Source organism: Tursiops truncatus, chromosome 8 (genome assembly GCF_011762595.2).
Source record: "Tursiops truncatus isolate mTurTru1 chromosome 8, mTurTru1.mat.Y, whole genome shotgun sequence".
NCBI lineage: Eukaryota > Metazoa > Chordata > Mammalia > Artiodactyla > Delphinidae > Tursiops > Tursiops truncatus.
Genome location: NC_047041.1, coordinates 69,598,778 through 69,614,464, shown reverse-complemented (window position 1 = coordinate 69,614,464; position 15,687 = coordinate 69,598,778). Strand labels below are relative to the sequence as shown.

Sequence of the window (15,687 nt, the reverse complement as noted above, 5' to 3'; positions counted from 1 at the left end):
AGAACTCGCTGGGAGTTAATGGAAACTCCCTAAGCAGTTGGTAGACATGGTTGTGGGTCAGACTAGGAGAAGGAAGGCCCTTTGTGTTGTAGCTAAGATACCTTCCCATTCCCTCCTGGGACAGACCAGGTGTCAGTTCTGTTTGATCAGATTTTGTGTTTTATTGAAAATAGCTACTGCCCAAGGACACAGAGGAGGGAAGCTGCTATTCTTGGTGCTGGGCTAGGTAGACCTCCTAGGAGGTAGTTCTAAGTGACCTTACTGCTGAGTGAGATTGGAAAGCTGGCAGGGGTTGTATCGTGCAGGTCCTCATAGTCCAAGGTAAGGAATTTGGATTTTATTTGAAAAAGCAATAAGGAGAGCCACTGGAAGGTTTTAAACAGGTAAATGATGTGATCTGATTCACAAAGAAGAGCCTAGGGAAGAGGCTGTTGCAGTAGTCCAGCATGGTGCCAATGGAAATAGAAAGAAATAGATTTGAGGTACATTTTGGAGGTTGAAACAGAAAAGCTTGTCAATGAATTGGATGTGCAGGATGAGAGAAAGGGAAGAGGAACAAGGATGACCCCTTAAATTTTGACTTAACAACCGGGTGGTTGCTGAGATGGGGAAGGCTTAGGAACAAGTTTTGGGGGCAAATCGGGGTTTCCATTTTGGGGACTTTTAAGTTTGAGAAACCTATTAACTCTCCAGTGAGGGAGGTGTTAGGTTAGGCACTTGGATATGGATTGTGGCGTGGAGGTTTGACATTTGGTTGGACATGCTGATTGGGAGCAATCAGTGCATAAGTGGTATCCCAACTTGGATGTTAGCAACAGAAGGGGGATCCAGTAGAGGAGACAGTGTGTCAGAGAGAAGCTACTCGTGATAAGTTAGCTGTTTCCTTTTATATGTATTGATAGCAACTCTTAGGAACTGAAGTCGGTATGGGGCTGACAAGGGCAGGTAAAAGCAGGAGAAACCAGAAATAGAAGCAGATAGAAAGGGCATGGGTTTGGCCCTGATAAGCCTGTATTTCCTACTGAAGAGTCTGGATTTAATCTTGAAGGCCCATGAAAGCCATTGATGGACTTAAAACAGGAGCATGGCATGATAGTGTCTAATATTTAGGAGGGTGGTTTGAAGGGTGTCGGCAGGGAAGAGGCCTCAGGAGATTTTTTCAGACTAGATAGATATTCCTTACCTCATCTCAGTTCTCACACAGCAGGTCCATGAATATGGTGAAGAAATTTCCCAGGCTATTCTGATGTACCCCACCCAAAATGAGAATGGCAGGTGTTTTTTTTTTTTTTTTTGCGGTACGTGGGCCTCTCACTGTTGTAGCCTCTCCCGTTGCGGAGCACAGGCTCCGGACGCGCAGGCCCGGCGGCCATGGCTCACGGGCCCAGCCGCTCCGCGGCATGTGGAATCTTCCCAGACCGGGGCACAAACCCGCGTCCCCCGCTTTGGCAGGTGGACTCTCAACCACTGCGCCACCAGGGAAGTCCAGAATGGCAGTTTTAATTACCCCTTGTTTAAAAAACTTTTTTTTATTAAAGTAATACCTGTATATAGTTTTAAGAATTTAAGTAGTATGACCCCATCCATCCCTATTCCTGATTCCACCACCTTTGAGGCAACCACTTTCAATTCTTTTAGTAGTTTTATGTATTTATCTCTATATTTCCAAATAAGATAACTTATACTGCTGTTTCTTGAGTTTTCAGTTTTAGTTAGCTATCAACATTCTACTCTAGGTGATAAAGATTCAAGTCTCTTATTCCCCCCTCTACCTTTCCTTTCCAAAGACACACTTACCCTTATCCCAGCTTCATAATATAGTTATAGCATAATTTTTGTTTAGATCACTAGTCAGTTTTTACATTATTATATAATGTGAAGTATAAATATTCACAGCTGGGCCATGTAGTATACAATAATTAAATTTCATTTGTGGTACAGTTTTTTATTTTCTGATATTGATAATTTTCATGCTTATAGCTTGCTTAGTTTTCTCTGTACCCATTACTAATTCATCGCCAAATTCATAGCTAAATGTGTAAATCTCTCTTTGCTCAGTACCCTCAAATAATCAGTAATCTACTTACAAGGTAAAAAATCCAAATAAGACCAATGGGTAAATACTGAAAAATAAGTGTCTCCTATTTTATTTCAGAAACCTAGATCTACTCCCCAAAGACCAATCACTATATTAAAAACAAAACAAAACAAAAATCCATGTTCTTCACCTTGCTTTATTCCACTTAATATATCAATAAATATATCGATAGATATTTTAAGATATCTTGGCTATCTATATCAGCACATTTAGACATATTATTAATTTGAAATGGTGCAGAGTATTGCATTGTATGCATCTACAGTGATCTTTATACCATTTCCCTATTGATGGATAATTAGGTTGGTTATAAACATTTGCTATTACAAACTATGCTGCAGTGAATGTCCGTGCTTAATTGTCTTTGCAAACAAGTGCAGGTATACTTGAAGAACAAATTACTTGAAGTGGAATAACTAGGTCGAAGGATATATGTGATTTTAATTTTGATTGATATTACAAAATTGACCTTCAACAATGCTGTTTGAGTTTATACCCCACCAAAAGTGTCCCTGTTTCCCCACCCCACATCATCTCTGAAAACTACTGTTTTAGGTTAACTGCTTGCTCTGGTGACCATAGAGAAGATGGTTAAATGGAGAAGAGTCTGGAAAGAACATGACCAAGTATGAGGTGGTCATATTTGGGGTAGGAGGCGAAGAAGACCTAAACAAAAGCGGTAAAGATGGTGAGGATTGTGAGGAGGGGTTGGATGGGATACATAGACGTTGAGATTGGGTAGGTATAGGGCTTGGGAAACTGATTCATCCACGGCTGGAAGGTGAGGAGGGCCACAGGTGGAGTTGAGGTTAACATTCAAGTTTGACTTGGTTAATAGGTGCATGTGGCGCTGTGCACAAGATGTGAGAATGGGAGAAAGAAATGAGCTTGAAGGGGAATGTGGTACCTGTGGAGTGGCCAGGTGGAGATAAGCCGTAGGTTATAGCGAATGTGGGTTCAGCTTAGGGAGAGATTTGGAAGTCATTGCCCTGGAGGTGGAAACTGATGCCCTGGCCGTAGTCAAGATCACTGAGGGTTGAATGCTTAGAGCAGTGGTTCTTAATCGTGGCCGCACAATTTGGTCATTTGAGGCCCTGCTCAAGAGATTTTGCCTTATTTGGTCTGGGGCAAGGTGAGGGCATCAGTCTGTTTTAAAAGCTCTCCAGGTGATACCAGTATATGAGAGAGGTTTGACATTTACTGAGGCCTGGGCCCCATACTGGAAAATCTGATTCTGATGATCCGAATTTCAGCCTGGACATCAGGAGTTTTCAAACCCCCCACCCCCACCCCTGGTGATTCTAGCATGTAATCAGGGTTGAGAATAACTAGCTTAGAACAATAGCAGAGGGCCAAAGGCAGAACCCTGAGGATCTCCAGTCCAAGGGGGTGGGCAAAAGCAGAGTCTGCATAAAGAAGTCTAGCAGAAGATGGAGAAGGAAAACCGGAGTGTGGTGAGGGAAGTTTCATTTGGAAGGAGTCCAGTGGGCAGCATGAGACTGCTCCCTGGATGTGGTGCCTTCTAAGGAGGCTGGGTACCACGGAAGGAGAATCTGGAATGTCAGGGTCTCTCTGCTGGTCTCCTGCTCAGTAGCAGAGGCCTTTGGTTCCACTGAGCTTCTTGATGGGCTTAGATGAGTAGACCTTCTTAATAGAACTAGAATTTTGAAGTTAAGTCAGGAGGCAGAGTAATGCGAGGGGAAGGCCAAAGGGAACCAGAAGGAAGGCATGGCCATTGAGAAACCCTTCTTGGCAGGGGTGCAGAAAGGAGTTTGCAAAGCTGCACTGCTGGTATAAGTTGTAAGTTATAAGTTGTGGTTGTGAAATGTCTCTACATAACTCTGGCAGCCCACACACCTACGTTATTCTGCTACACATAATGAGGGCTGGGGGCAACATGGGGAGCTAAAGGATGAGAAGTCAACTGCAAGGAGATAAGAGGTGGTTGGGGAAGGCGTCGGACTGTCCTTAGGATGTGAGGGGGGAGCTCGAGCCCTTCTTATCTAAGGGGCAGGGAGACATTAGGTCTAAATGAAAACTGTTGGCCTTGGAGGTCATTGAGCACTCAGTAAGAGGAATCTCAGCCTAATGATAGAAATAGTTCTCAGGGGGCTGAAAAGTAAACGTGAGGGATTGAAGACGACCCTTTGAGAAGAAAGCCGTCAGCCTCTGCGTAAGCAGAGTGCTCAACATCCGATCGTTCACTTGTAGCTGATTGTTCACTTGTAGCATATTGCATATCAGAGTTATCTTTATTTTTTTCCTTAAAGATGTGTTTGTAATTTCTTACAGTCAAGTAATAAGTAGTTCTGGCTGCTTAATAAAGGAACCTCCTCCTGTTGATAGTACAGAAGAGGGATATCCCTGCTCTGTGTATGATTGAGACTGTGCTAAATTGGAAGGAGGGTTATTAGAACTGTAATATGATCTCATATTCTCGGCTCTAGACCACACAGGGAATTCTTTCTAATTGTTCTTTTAGTGCTTGGAGATGTATATTTATATTTCACTTTTTTAAACTCCTTTAGAATGATGGTTTGCAAGGACAGACTGATACACCCTTAGAATCTTACCCCATTCTATGAGGTTGTTTCGAAATTCTAGCCTTCCATTTTTTCCCCGGTGTTTAAAGTAATGCATACTTGTAAAATAAAATGGCAGGGGTGGGTGTTGAGTCAGGGATGCAAACATTACCACGAGGAACAGAGTAAAACGTGGAAGTCCTGCACAACCAATGTGGAAGCTCAGGTAAGGACTGCCTGCTGCATAAGTAATTGGTTATAAAACTTGATTTCACGTTTCGATATGACCATTTTATAGGGGCTATATCAGAATATATAGGTGCCTTTTGGAAAGGGAGCCCCCCATGGCACAGCGGGATTTGAGGGCAGGAGGAGACCTCGAGCCGTCTTTTGGATAAAGCTGGGGTTGGGGGCCAGCAAATGGATCTGCTCTTAGGACAGAGCTGCTCTGCGCGTTCCTGCCTGCTCCAGGGTGACCTTTACCTCGTCTTACAACCCTACCTCCTGTGTCCCTCCCTCCACCATCCGTTGGTTACTGTGGTTTGGCCTCTGGCACCAGGACTCACCATTGCACTGGGGTCTTTGGGGACGTGCTTCGCATCGTTTGCATTTTGCTTCAGGCAGAATGAGCAATGGTTAGTAAAGTCATGAACTCCCCGGGGTAAGCCCCCAGCCTGGTTTCTGCCATTGCCACCACTGCTGTTTGAGGGTTCAGGCACTGCCCCTTCCTCAGAGACACATTCCCCTCTGACTCTGGGAAATCCACAGCAAACCCTGCCACCTGGTGGCAAGGAGACAAGCTGGGCAAGCTGAAGAGATCTTAAAATTACTTCCCGTAATTGCAAAGATAACGATAAAAAGGGAGAAGAAAGCCACCATTTTTTGAATGACAACTACTTTTAATCCTCACAACAATCTATTAAATGGTTCTTAGTAGCCCCATTTTACAGTAAGGAGGGTGATACAATGAGTTAAAAAACAATTAGAACAGCACTTCTCAAACATCAACCACCTGGAGGGCTTGTTAAACCACAGGTGGCTGGGCCCCACCCCCAGGGTTCCTGATTTCAGGTGGGGCCTGATAACCTGCATTTCTGACAAGCTCCCAGGTGGTGCTGATGCTGCTGGACTACACTTCGAGCTTAGAACAAGGTCTGGTGAGCGCCGCTGTATAAAGATTTGTTAGATAAAGTTGATAGGTAAAGGCAGAGTCAGGATTCCAGCCCAGGCCTGACTCCAGAACCTGTCCGTTTTACATCCTGCTGCCTCTCAGGTTAGACTTTTAAAGCTTAATAAAACTGTAGTTGGCCCTTGCTGAATTTTTCTTTCAGAAAATAAGATGGCTGGTCGGTAGTAGTTTTCACCATCCTATCCGGCTTTTGTGTGCTGGAGTATTTGTTGAAGGGCTGGTTATGTGTCAGCACTTTCTCAGACCGCGGACAACACCGCAGAGTGTAAGACACAGTTGCTGCCCAGCGAGGATTTACAACTTGTCTGGGGAAGAGACAGCTTACGGGTAGGAAAAGGTTACATCAATACAGGACCTTGGAAAAGTTACAGACTGTACAGTAACTAGGTCAGAGCAGGGCAGGAACCCTGAGGGCTGTGGCATTGCAGAAGGCCTCTGTGGAAGAGGCATGGGACAGTGACCTGGAGAATGAGTGAGATTTGGTGATAGGGCAAGGTGAGCCCATACAGGTAGGGGAAGGAGGAACAGTATGATGAGAGTAAGGAGAGAGAAGTGGGAAGGGAGCACCCACTGGTGAAGGTACTGCCTGTGTATCAGGCAAGGAGCCTGTGTTCTCTTCCTGTCTCATGTATTCTTCAGGGCAGCCTTAGGAGGCAGGTAGCTCTGTCCTTATGTTATCGGTAAGGAAGCTGAGGTTCAGAGCAGTCAGGTAAGCTGCCTAAGGTCACACAGCCAGTGGATTCAACCCTAGGTCAGACTTCCTCTGCTTTTTCTACTGCAGAAAGTTGTCCAAGTGTGTAGGAGGCCAGGCAAGATTAGGGTGAGGCCCTCACACTCAGGCTCCAGCAAGTGCAGGGGTGCACCTGAGAGGGGGGTGCCTCCTTCAGTGTTGGACCCTTGACGGCCAACTTGCCCCAATTTGATCCTGGCCCGGGTAGGAGGAGCAGTGAGAAAACAGCAGGAAGGGAAGGTGGGTTGAGGTCAGGTGCTAGAGGGCTGAGAGTATCAGGAGAAGGGGGTTAGATTTTATTTCATAAGCATTAGGGAGCCATTGATGGTTTTGGAGCACAGGAGTGATTATATCCAAGCAGTTGACTCTGTGCAGCATGGAAACTAGTTAGGAAGGTCTCAGAGTTGTCTGGGTGGAGGTAGTTAATCAGGATCTGGATTAAAGTAATAGGGAAAGAAAGGAATTGATGCCAGCCACTTCCTTTAAGAACCTCCAGGGCTTGGTGCTGGGGAACATCTTGGTGACCGGGAGAATCATGAGGCATCGCCTAGAGATATGCACACCTGATGGAAAAGCTGACTGATGGTAAAGCTGACTGATGGCAAGAGAGAGAGGCAGGTTTAATCATGCTGCACTTGAAGTGGGGCAGCCAAGTCGGCCTGGTAGGGGGTTGACCCTCCAAGGTTGATGGATAAAGTGGTTTAGGAATCCTCTGCAAAGGGAAGAAGTGACTGAGTCCTGGGTGTCTGCGTTGATTGTTCTTTGGGGTTCATGCAGGGCTCTCTCACGTGCCTGGCTTTGTGGCTTTGCCTAGCTGTGTTTCCAGAAGCCCAGCAGACCCCTTGCTGGTCCTCTTACCTGTCCTCTCCTTTCTCCTCAGCCTGCCCCTGGACCAGACCCTTCCTCGCCACGGTCCCAGCCAATCCCTGTCCTTCCCAGAAAACTACCAGACTCTTCCCAGGAGCAGCCGACACCCCTCGGGGGGCTCTTCGCCCCCTCCCCGCAACCTGCCGAGTGACTACAAGTACGCGCAGGACCGAGCCAGCCACCTGAAGATGTCGAGTGAGGAGCGCCGGGCACACCGGGACGGCACGGTGTGGCAGCTCTACGAGTGGCAGCAACGCCAGCAGTTCCGGCACGGCAGCCCCACGGCGCCCATCTGTGCCGGTTCCCCAGAGTTCACCGACCAGGGCCGAAGCAGGAGCATGCTAGAGGTGCCCCGCTCCATCTCTGTGCCTCCATCTCCCTCGGACATCCCTCCCCCGGGACCCCTGAGGGCCTTCCCACCCCGGCGGCCACACACGCCAGCAGAGAGGGTCACTGTGAAGCCACCGGACCGGAGAAGGAGTGTGGACATCTCACTGAGCGGTTCTCCCAGGAAGACATGGGGCCACACCACCAAGGTGAGACTCCGGACGCCCTGCCGGGCTGCTGGGGCCCAGCATTAGGACGTTAGGAGCCTCACATGGTTTGAACACAAACTTGAGCAATGTAGGATAACGATAGGTAACACTTACGTAGTACTGTACTTTAGCGCTGGGTGTAGCGCTAAAGGCTTTAATTCTTACAACACCCCTATGAGGTAGGTGCTATTATTTCAGGTTTCCCCCGCTATCTGAAGGTAGAGCGTTCCTATGAAACCTTTAGTAAGCCAAAGTGGCATAAAGCGAAGAAGCAATTACATTTTCTGTGAAAGTGAAAATCCCCTTTGGATTTCAGTTATCAGGTGCTAAAGGTAGGTCTTTTGTAAAATCAAAGTGGCATAAAGCGAACTTCTGTAAAGCAGGGGATACCCGTATGCCCATTTCACACGTGAGAACTCTTAGGCATTAAGGGATGAAGTTACTTGCACACGGTCACACAACTAGAAGTCTGCTTCCTTGCAGCTTGGAAGGCAGGGAAAGATGTCTGTGTTTAACTAGTTCAATTATTTATAATAACCTGACTTAAGTTTTAAATCCGGAGGGGCTCTCACAGTTTGTCATTGTCATAACCTGGTGGGAAAGATGTGTATCCCAATTTGACGGATGAAGAGTGAGGCTGAGAGAGGTGCCGTGCCATGTGCTTGGCTGCCCTGGTAGTGAGTGGCAGAGGCTCTGGCCCCTGCCCCCCTCCACGCCCGGCTCTCCGTGTGACCATGTCTCCCCTTCTGCAGAACTCCTCTCATCTGGACCGACGCTCCATGCCCTCCATGGGTTACATGACCCACACTGTCAGTGCTCCCAGTTTACATGGAAAATCGGTAAGCAGCACCTCCTCTCCCCCTCCAGGCGACTGATCTTATCCAGCTTTCAAAGGGCTAATCTCATCAGAGTTCTCCCCTGAGCCAGTCAGATGCAATCCCCATTTTAGAGATGAGGAAACTGAGACTCAGAGGTCGAATGACTTGCTCAGGCCCATCCCGCTGGCATTGGGACCTCCTGAGGTCAGCGGAAGAGCGGGGGGTGGGGGTGGGGGTGGCGGGGGAAGTGGAGGAGACTGTGGTGTTTATTCTCTTTTGGGCAGCATTTTGTCTGCAGCATTTTCCAGCCACCTGCCTTTTTCTCCGGTTAGCTCCTCTCCTTTCTTCCTGGTCTTTGCTTTGATTAGTTCACTGTCTTCAAAACTCAAGTCTGGGTGAGGTTGCACTGCTGGTGGCTGTTTCCTGATAAAAACTACTTCCTGCAGCCCCTTTTCTGCCGGTGCCTTTACTTGTCCTAATGACAGAATTAATGCAATAATTACTTAATGGTGTCGCATCAATGCTGTGCCGGCACCGGGGCGAAGAGTAATTACAGCGTCGTGCTCCTGCGGTGCCTCATTTCCTCATGATGTGTCTACACACCTGCAGCTGGAGGAGCTCTCACTGCTTCTCACCCGGTTACGGCGGCACCAGGCCAAGTTGGCCAGGGTGCGAAATTTCGCCATCAGCCAGTTACTGCAGCACGAGCTGACCTTTCCCACCTGCCAGGTCAGCGCCGGTGGGCTCTCTCAGGGCTGGGGGCCGCCCCGGGGACAGGGGAGTGACATGCTGGCCTGTGCTCCCTCGTGCCCGTGCTCTAGTCTGTCCTGCTGTCTGGCTCTCTCCCTTGTTCCTGCCTGTTTGCTACTTGATGCTACTGCCAGACACTGTGCAGCCATCGTGGGGCCCACACCCCTGTTGCTGGGGAGGAGGCTGCATGTGGTGTGAGGGACCTGAACTGTGGCTTCTCTGCCTGTGAGTAATGACTGCCAGGCTGGTGTGTGGTCACGTCCAAGGGCTGTGCTAACTGTCATCCTTGTTGCCACCTTGGGTCCTCGTTGGGATGCTGAGAGGTGTGTGTCAGCCTGGAGGGAGAAGGCATGGTGCCCTCTCATCTGGATAGTGCCCTGCTGACTGTCAGAGCATCTTCACACCCCTGATCTCAGTGAATTTCACAGTAGCCTGGGAGAGGTTAGGGAGGACAGGTGGGAAAGTGACTTGCCCAGGATCCCTCAGCTAGTGGCCTGCAGGCTGGAGCCAGATTCCAGGAACTGTCTGGCACAGTGTTCTAAACTGTTTCCAAGACATGAGGGGTTGCAGGCAAGCTCCTCGAGGAGTAGCCAGACAGTCGTTCTCCTGGGCATCCCAAGCATCTTAAAGAAGATGCTGGTCCACACGAGCCTGGTCCCCCGAGCTGCACAGAAGTAGGCAGAGGACAGATGAGGAGGTTGAGGGAATTGTCACTATCCTTACCTGTCCTATTTTAGTGGGACCTGAGAGATACAGGAAATGTATTTGGAAAAATGAATATAAGGGAGCACATGCAAAAATCCTAATTTGTGAATTTGGGTGATTTTTAGTAACATTGCTCTGTCCCTCTTACTGCAGGACTGGGCTGATTGAGGAAGTAGGGTTGGGTAAGGAGACAGTTTAGGGACAGAAGTAAGATCTTGCAAACCACTGGTGTCCCTGGCAGTGCTCCTTCAGGCCTTCTCATGCTTAAAAGCGCTGCCTGAACGTTTTGCATTATTTATTTTTGTTTGTTTTACATCAGAGCTCTAAACTTGGACCTTCCTAGCCCTGGCTTGCTTTGGCTTGCTGAGAGGCCCCTTAGTTGGCTGAGAAAGTGCCCGGACTCTTTTTCTTAAGCTTTCGTAGCCCCTCTCCCTCACAGTTAGCTTCTGTGATCCATTACATAGGAAGCACAAGTTCTAGGAAATCAAAGGGTCTTTTCCTTATTCTCACTGTTTCTGGTAATTATACTGAAGAACTCAACAGACTGTCAGAGATGACACAAGCAGACAGGTCTGCCTGGACCTTCCTTATCTAGCTCCTGACCCAACCACCTTGGCTCCATGCTCAGCAGACGGAGCCAAAGCTTCCAGGAAACTTTCTGCAGCTCCTGGTGCTTATCGTTCTAGAACCCAAGGTCAAAAGGGAACCTCCCCGGGTCACCTAGGTCATCTCCATGCCTCTTCCAGGCATCCATCCGCACCCGTCAGGGGGTCATTTTCCTTCATGCATGTGAAGTGGCCCAGTGCAAAGGTTTGGAGCGTGGCATGTCCTCTTCCAGGTAGACCTCTCTAGTTCTGTCTCAGGAGCTCGCCTCCGCCTCAGCTGCTCTGCTGGCCTGGTCCTCTGGTGGGATGTGTGCTGTCTCCCTCCTCCTCCTCAAACTGTCCCCAGCCAATGGTGGGAACAAGCTGGCTTTCCCCACATGGTAGACCTGTGAGATCCACTATGCTGAGAGAGCTCTGAGCTGTGCCGAGACATGTGTGCTTCCTCTGTGGCCTGGATGTGTTGGTCTGCTGTGGTCTCTTGTCCCCGAAGCTGCACAGGTGTAAATGAGTCGCCCGTGAAGCCCTGAGTTGTGGACACCTTGGGTGTTCATAACTGGCTTTTTTCTCTCTCTGCTTCATTTGAAGGCTGACGATACCTACCTCCAGCTGAAGAAAGACCTGGAGTACCTGGACCTAAAGGTGAGTGGCTTCAGGGGTCTTGCTGTCCTGGGACACTTACCTTTCTGAGAGTGTCAGCCTCATTGGAGACCAGCCCCAAAGCCAAAGGCCTTGCAGGTCTTACAAATCTGGGTTTCAAATGAAGATGTCTCCTGTCTGAATCAGAAGGGGGATTTTTTGTTTTGGGGTTTTTGTTTTTTTTCTTTGGTTGCTGTGGCTTTTGGAAATTTCATTTTTAAATTGAATATAATTGACATATAACACTGTATTAGTTCCAGGTGTACAACATAATGATATTTGTATATATTGGGAAATGATCACAAAGCTAATTAACATCCATCACCATTCTTGGTTACAATTTTTTTTTTCCTTATGATGAGACCTTTTAAGATCTACTGTCTTAGCAGCATTTAAACATGCAATACAGTATTGTTAACTATAGTCACTGTGCTGTACATTACATCCTCATGATTTATTTAGTTTATAACTGGAAGTCTGTACCTTTTAGAAGAGTCTTATTTCTTGTAGCCTCAGACTCTGGGCTCTTCTCAGTTTCTTGTGAATTCTGCTGTGAGGTCTCTGGCTTACAGAATGAGGGCACGAGACCTTGCTTTCTTCCTGTCCTTGGTTAGAACCACAGGGTTCCTCCATATAATAACCAGTTGCTTCTTCAGAGCCTCCGGTGGGGCTGGGATGGGTCTGGTTCACAGGGCGCCACTGATGCGTGTTTTCAGGCACAAGCAGTTTGGTGGATTGTCTGGTTTTGTAGTGGGGGGAGCAAGTGCCACATGGAATCGTGTGGCTCCGGGGGTACCGGAGTCTCCCATCCCTCCCATCCGTGTTTAGGGGATGAACGTCGGGCCCCACCCCGTAGGTGATGACGTTCAGGCTCTAAGTCAGCCTCCACAGCACAGACAGAGCTGGGAAAGCTGCTAGAGAAGCGAGAGGCATTCTGCCTGGAAGAGAGCTGCTTTTGTTCTGTTCCCACAGCTCTCTGAAAGCTCCCACTGTGAAAAGCACTTCTTATGCCTGAGCCATGACTTAAGACTGAAGGAATGTGACCTTTAATTAACTGCGGGTGTGAGAGGGCGGGCAGAGGGCCCTGCGGGAGGACACCCAGGTGACTGCGGCAGGGGACATGCCTCCCTCGGTCCCCAGTGTACCTGGCTTGAGATATTTTTAACTTGGGGATTGTCATCCAGCCTTGTAGGAGCAGGGGTAGGAACATTAGGTCCTAAGGCAGCAGGGGAGGGGCCTCCCCCCTCTGAGGCAAGATCAACACCTTTGATTAGGAATCCCTCCGTTAACTTAATGTATCTGGTAATGAGCACTTGTGCTGTATCCAGCTCTGGAGAAGCTAGGGGGGATGGAAGAGAAAAATCGAGGCTCTCTGGCCTTGAGAAACTTCCAGATGTTCTGGGTCGGGGAAAGAAAGCGTCCTGAAATAACACAGACTTTTTTGCAATGAGCGTATAAAGATTTGTCTGGCCCAGTGCTCAGAGCTGAGATAGTGAGGATGACTGTGGCTGCAGTGCTGGGAAGGCTTCTGGAGGAGGTGGCGTGTGTCCAGAGCCTTGCAGAGCCAAGGGTTTAGGTTGGTTGATGTTAAAGGGAAGGGAACTGTGGGAGCCAGGGAGAGCCAGGGTGAGGGTGGTGTGGCTGGAAACGTGGGGACAGATTGTCCAGGTTCCGGAGTCTTTCTAGGCTTTAGGAAGGAAGGTGCAGTGAAGAAAAGTCAGGCTTGGCTTTCAGACATGAGCAAAACAAGGAGGGTTCTCTCAGAACCAGGACGTTTTCTAGCTTACGTGGTATTCAGGTCACGTAGAGCTTGAGTGAGTGAGTATGGTAGTCAGGCCTCAGTGCCCAGACGTGGTGGTGTGGGCCAGATGTGCAGCCCAGCCCTCCCTCCTGCTCTCTGAACCTGGGTAGGTCCTTCCACCATGCCCACCTCCCCCATCTGACCTGGAGCAGCCCCCGGCCTCCACCTGCCCTGTGTACCACCATGTCCCTGTTCCCTGGCCTCACCATGCCCGGGGCCATGCAGGTGACACAGAAGTATTTGCAGAGCATCCACGATGTACCTAGGCCTGTGGGAGAGGCGTGGCTCACAGCGGCACAGGTGTACCAGAAAACGCTCTTCAGCGTGCTAGGTGCACGGTGCGAGGGGACTTCATAAAGTGCTTGAGCCGGAGTAACAGGAAATAGGTGTCTTCTGACTCCTGTTTGTGTGAGATAGCCGACCTCACAGGTGGTCCTGGAGAGAAGATCCAGCTCAGCTTGGTTTTATTTAAAGATTATAGAACTTGAGCTCAATAAAAGGGATTGAGAGAGAGAGAGAAAAACTGAGGCATAGGATAGCAGGGTAGAGCCAGGAGTCTGTGTCCTGACCGCCAACAGAAGCGGAATAACCATAGAGGGTAAAGTGTGTGTCAGTCACCATGTTTTACTTCTGTGAAATTATGTACCCGCGGCAGTAGCCCTATAAGGGAGGTGGTGTTATCTTTTTTTCACTGACTGAGGCTCAAAGAAGTAAATGACTGTCCCAAGGCCACGTTAGTAGTTACGGGGGAGCCAGTACTTGGGAGTAGCGCTGACTCTGAAGCTGGTGCTCTTAATCACCCTGCCTCCCAGCCGCTCTTACGATGCTGCTTCTACTACTGTGGACCCGAAGGTATTAAGTTTTTTGTGGAGCTGAACTGAGGTCCTTCTGCCAGGAAATATTTATGCTGTGATAGAGAAAAGGTTGCATCCTTGGGGTGTTTTCACCAGCTAGGAGCCGTATGTGACCAAAACATTAACTAGTGATTGGAAGTTGTCACTGTTTATCTTGAAAAACAGCTGTGTTGATACCAGAATTTCCCTGGTCTTATAGCTGCTACTTCAGTTGCTAAGCTCCTCGTAGAGAACCAGTCCCCCAATAACAGCACCAGCAGGTGAGAGACACTTGGCTTACCAGCAACATGGGTGGGAAAAGATGCTGGGGTTTGTGTTGTGTGTGAGTCATCATTCAGAAAGGCTGATATCACCTTGGCCTCCCTCCAAATCAGGGAGGCAGTGGGCCTGCTCTGCTCAGACCCAGCTGGGGTGTAGAGTTCCCAGATGGACGTTTCACTTCAGGATCCAGACGAGGGAAGGGCTGGAATCAAAGGAGAGGTGATGAGGGGCTGCAAGAACTGTGGCTGAGGAGTGTATTAGGCGGGATGCTTTTGTTGGCAGGTATCCGAAACCCAAATCAGCCTGCTGAGCCACAAGGGGAATATACTGGTTCACGTAGCCAGGGCTTGCGTTCCAGGAGCTCAGGCCATGCCACCAACTGTTCCACTTTCCACACGGCCAGGGAAGAAACGTGGCCACTTGCACGCTCAGGCTGGCTTCATCCCAGCCGAGCCTCCCTGTGGAGTGAAGGGTGGGCGGTTCCCTAATGGAAAGCAGACTGGGCAGAAACAAGAAACACAGCAGCAGGCAGCACAGCTACAGTGTGGTCGGTTGAAGGAGGAAGGGGCAATGCAGGCAAGACATAGAGACAGTCTGTAAAGCTCTAAAATGTTACCATGTGTCTTCCGTGGCTCTGGGGGGCAAGTCAGACAAGCGGATCACAGCTACAAGTAGACGGTTTTAGTTGAGTAGAAGAAAGTGTTCTCTAAAAGGGCCACCACAGGTCACAGTGACCTCCCCATCACTGGGGCGCAGCTGAGGCCAGGTGAGCACTGAGTGGGATGTGACTGGATCAGGAAAACCCTCAGGCCCGTTGACTCTTGAGATCCTGTGACGTGCTAGACAAGATGAGCTGCCGCGAGCCCAGTGGGGTCCCTGAGACGAGGGCCTCGGAAGACACAACTGAATGGGCCGTGTAGCCCAGCCTGGTCATGGAGATGGTGCCAAGCACAGCCCCGCTGTGACCAGCTTCTTGTGAGAGGTCCCTCCTGAGTCCTTGTCGGGAGAGGTAAGCCTCTCTGGAGAAGGATGGTCTCCCTGCCCCCACCAGGTTGGCACAGGGTCCCCCGCGTCCCTGTCCCAAAGGCCGCAGACTTAAGGATCCAGAGCCCATGTCCCCTCCGCCTCCATCAGCTGATGCTTGGGTTCCAGAACCCGTTGGTGGTGTTTGCCCACATGTTGTGGAGCTTGGTCTCCTGAAGTGAGCATTCCTGCTGGGGTGCCAAGTGAGCAAATAAAAGCAGACTCCACTCTCTTAGAAGATGCTCTGTGTTGGTGTCCTCTTTGGAAATGTTTACTTTCCTGGCATTTTACT

General features: G+C 49.2%; 1 protein-coding gene across 1 annotated transcript in view; it reads left to right on the top strand.

Moving 5' to 3' along the window:
• The window catches only part of PLEKHA7 (pleckstrin homology domain containing A7), a 224,989-nt gene that overhangs the window by 161,050 nt on the left and 48,252 nt on the right, over nucleotides 1–15,687 (top strand). Inside the window, exons 11-13 of the mRNA XM_033862587.2 lie at nucleotides 7,420–7,942; nucleotides 8,695–8,781; nucleotides 11,406–11,459. Coding sequence (XP_033718478.1) covers nucleotides 7,420–7,942; nucleotides 8,695–8,781; nucleotides 11,406–11,459 — 664 coding nt within the window. The remainder of the gene's footprint in view (nucleotides 1–7,419; nucleotides 7,943–8,694; nucleotides 8,782–11,405; nucleotides 11,460–15,687) is intronic.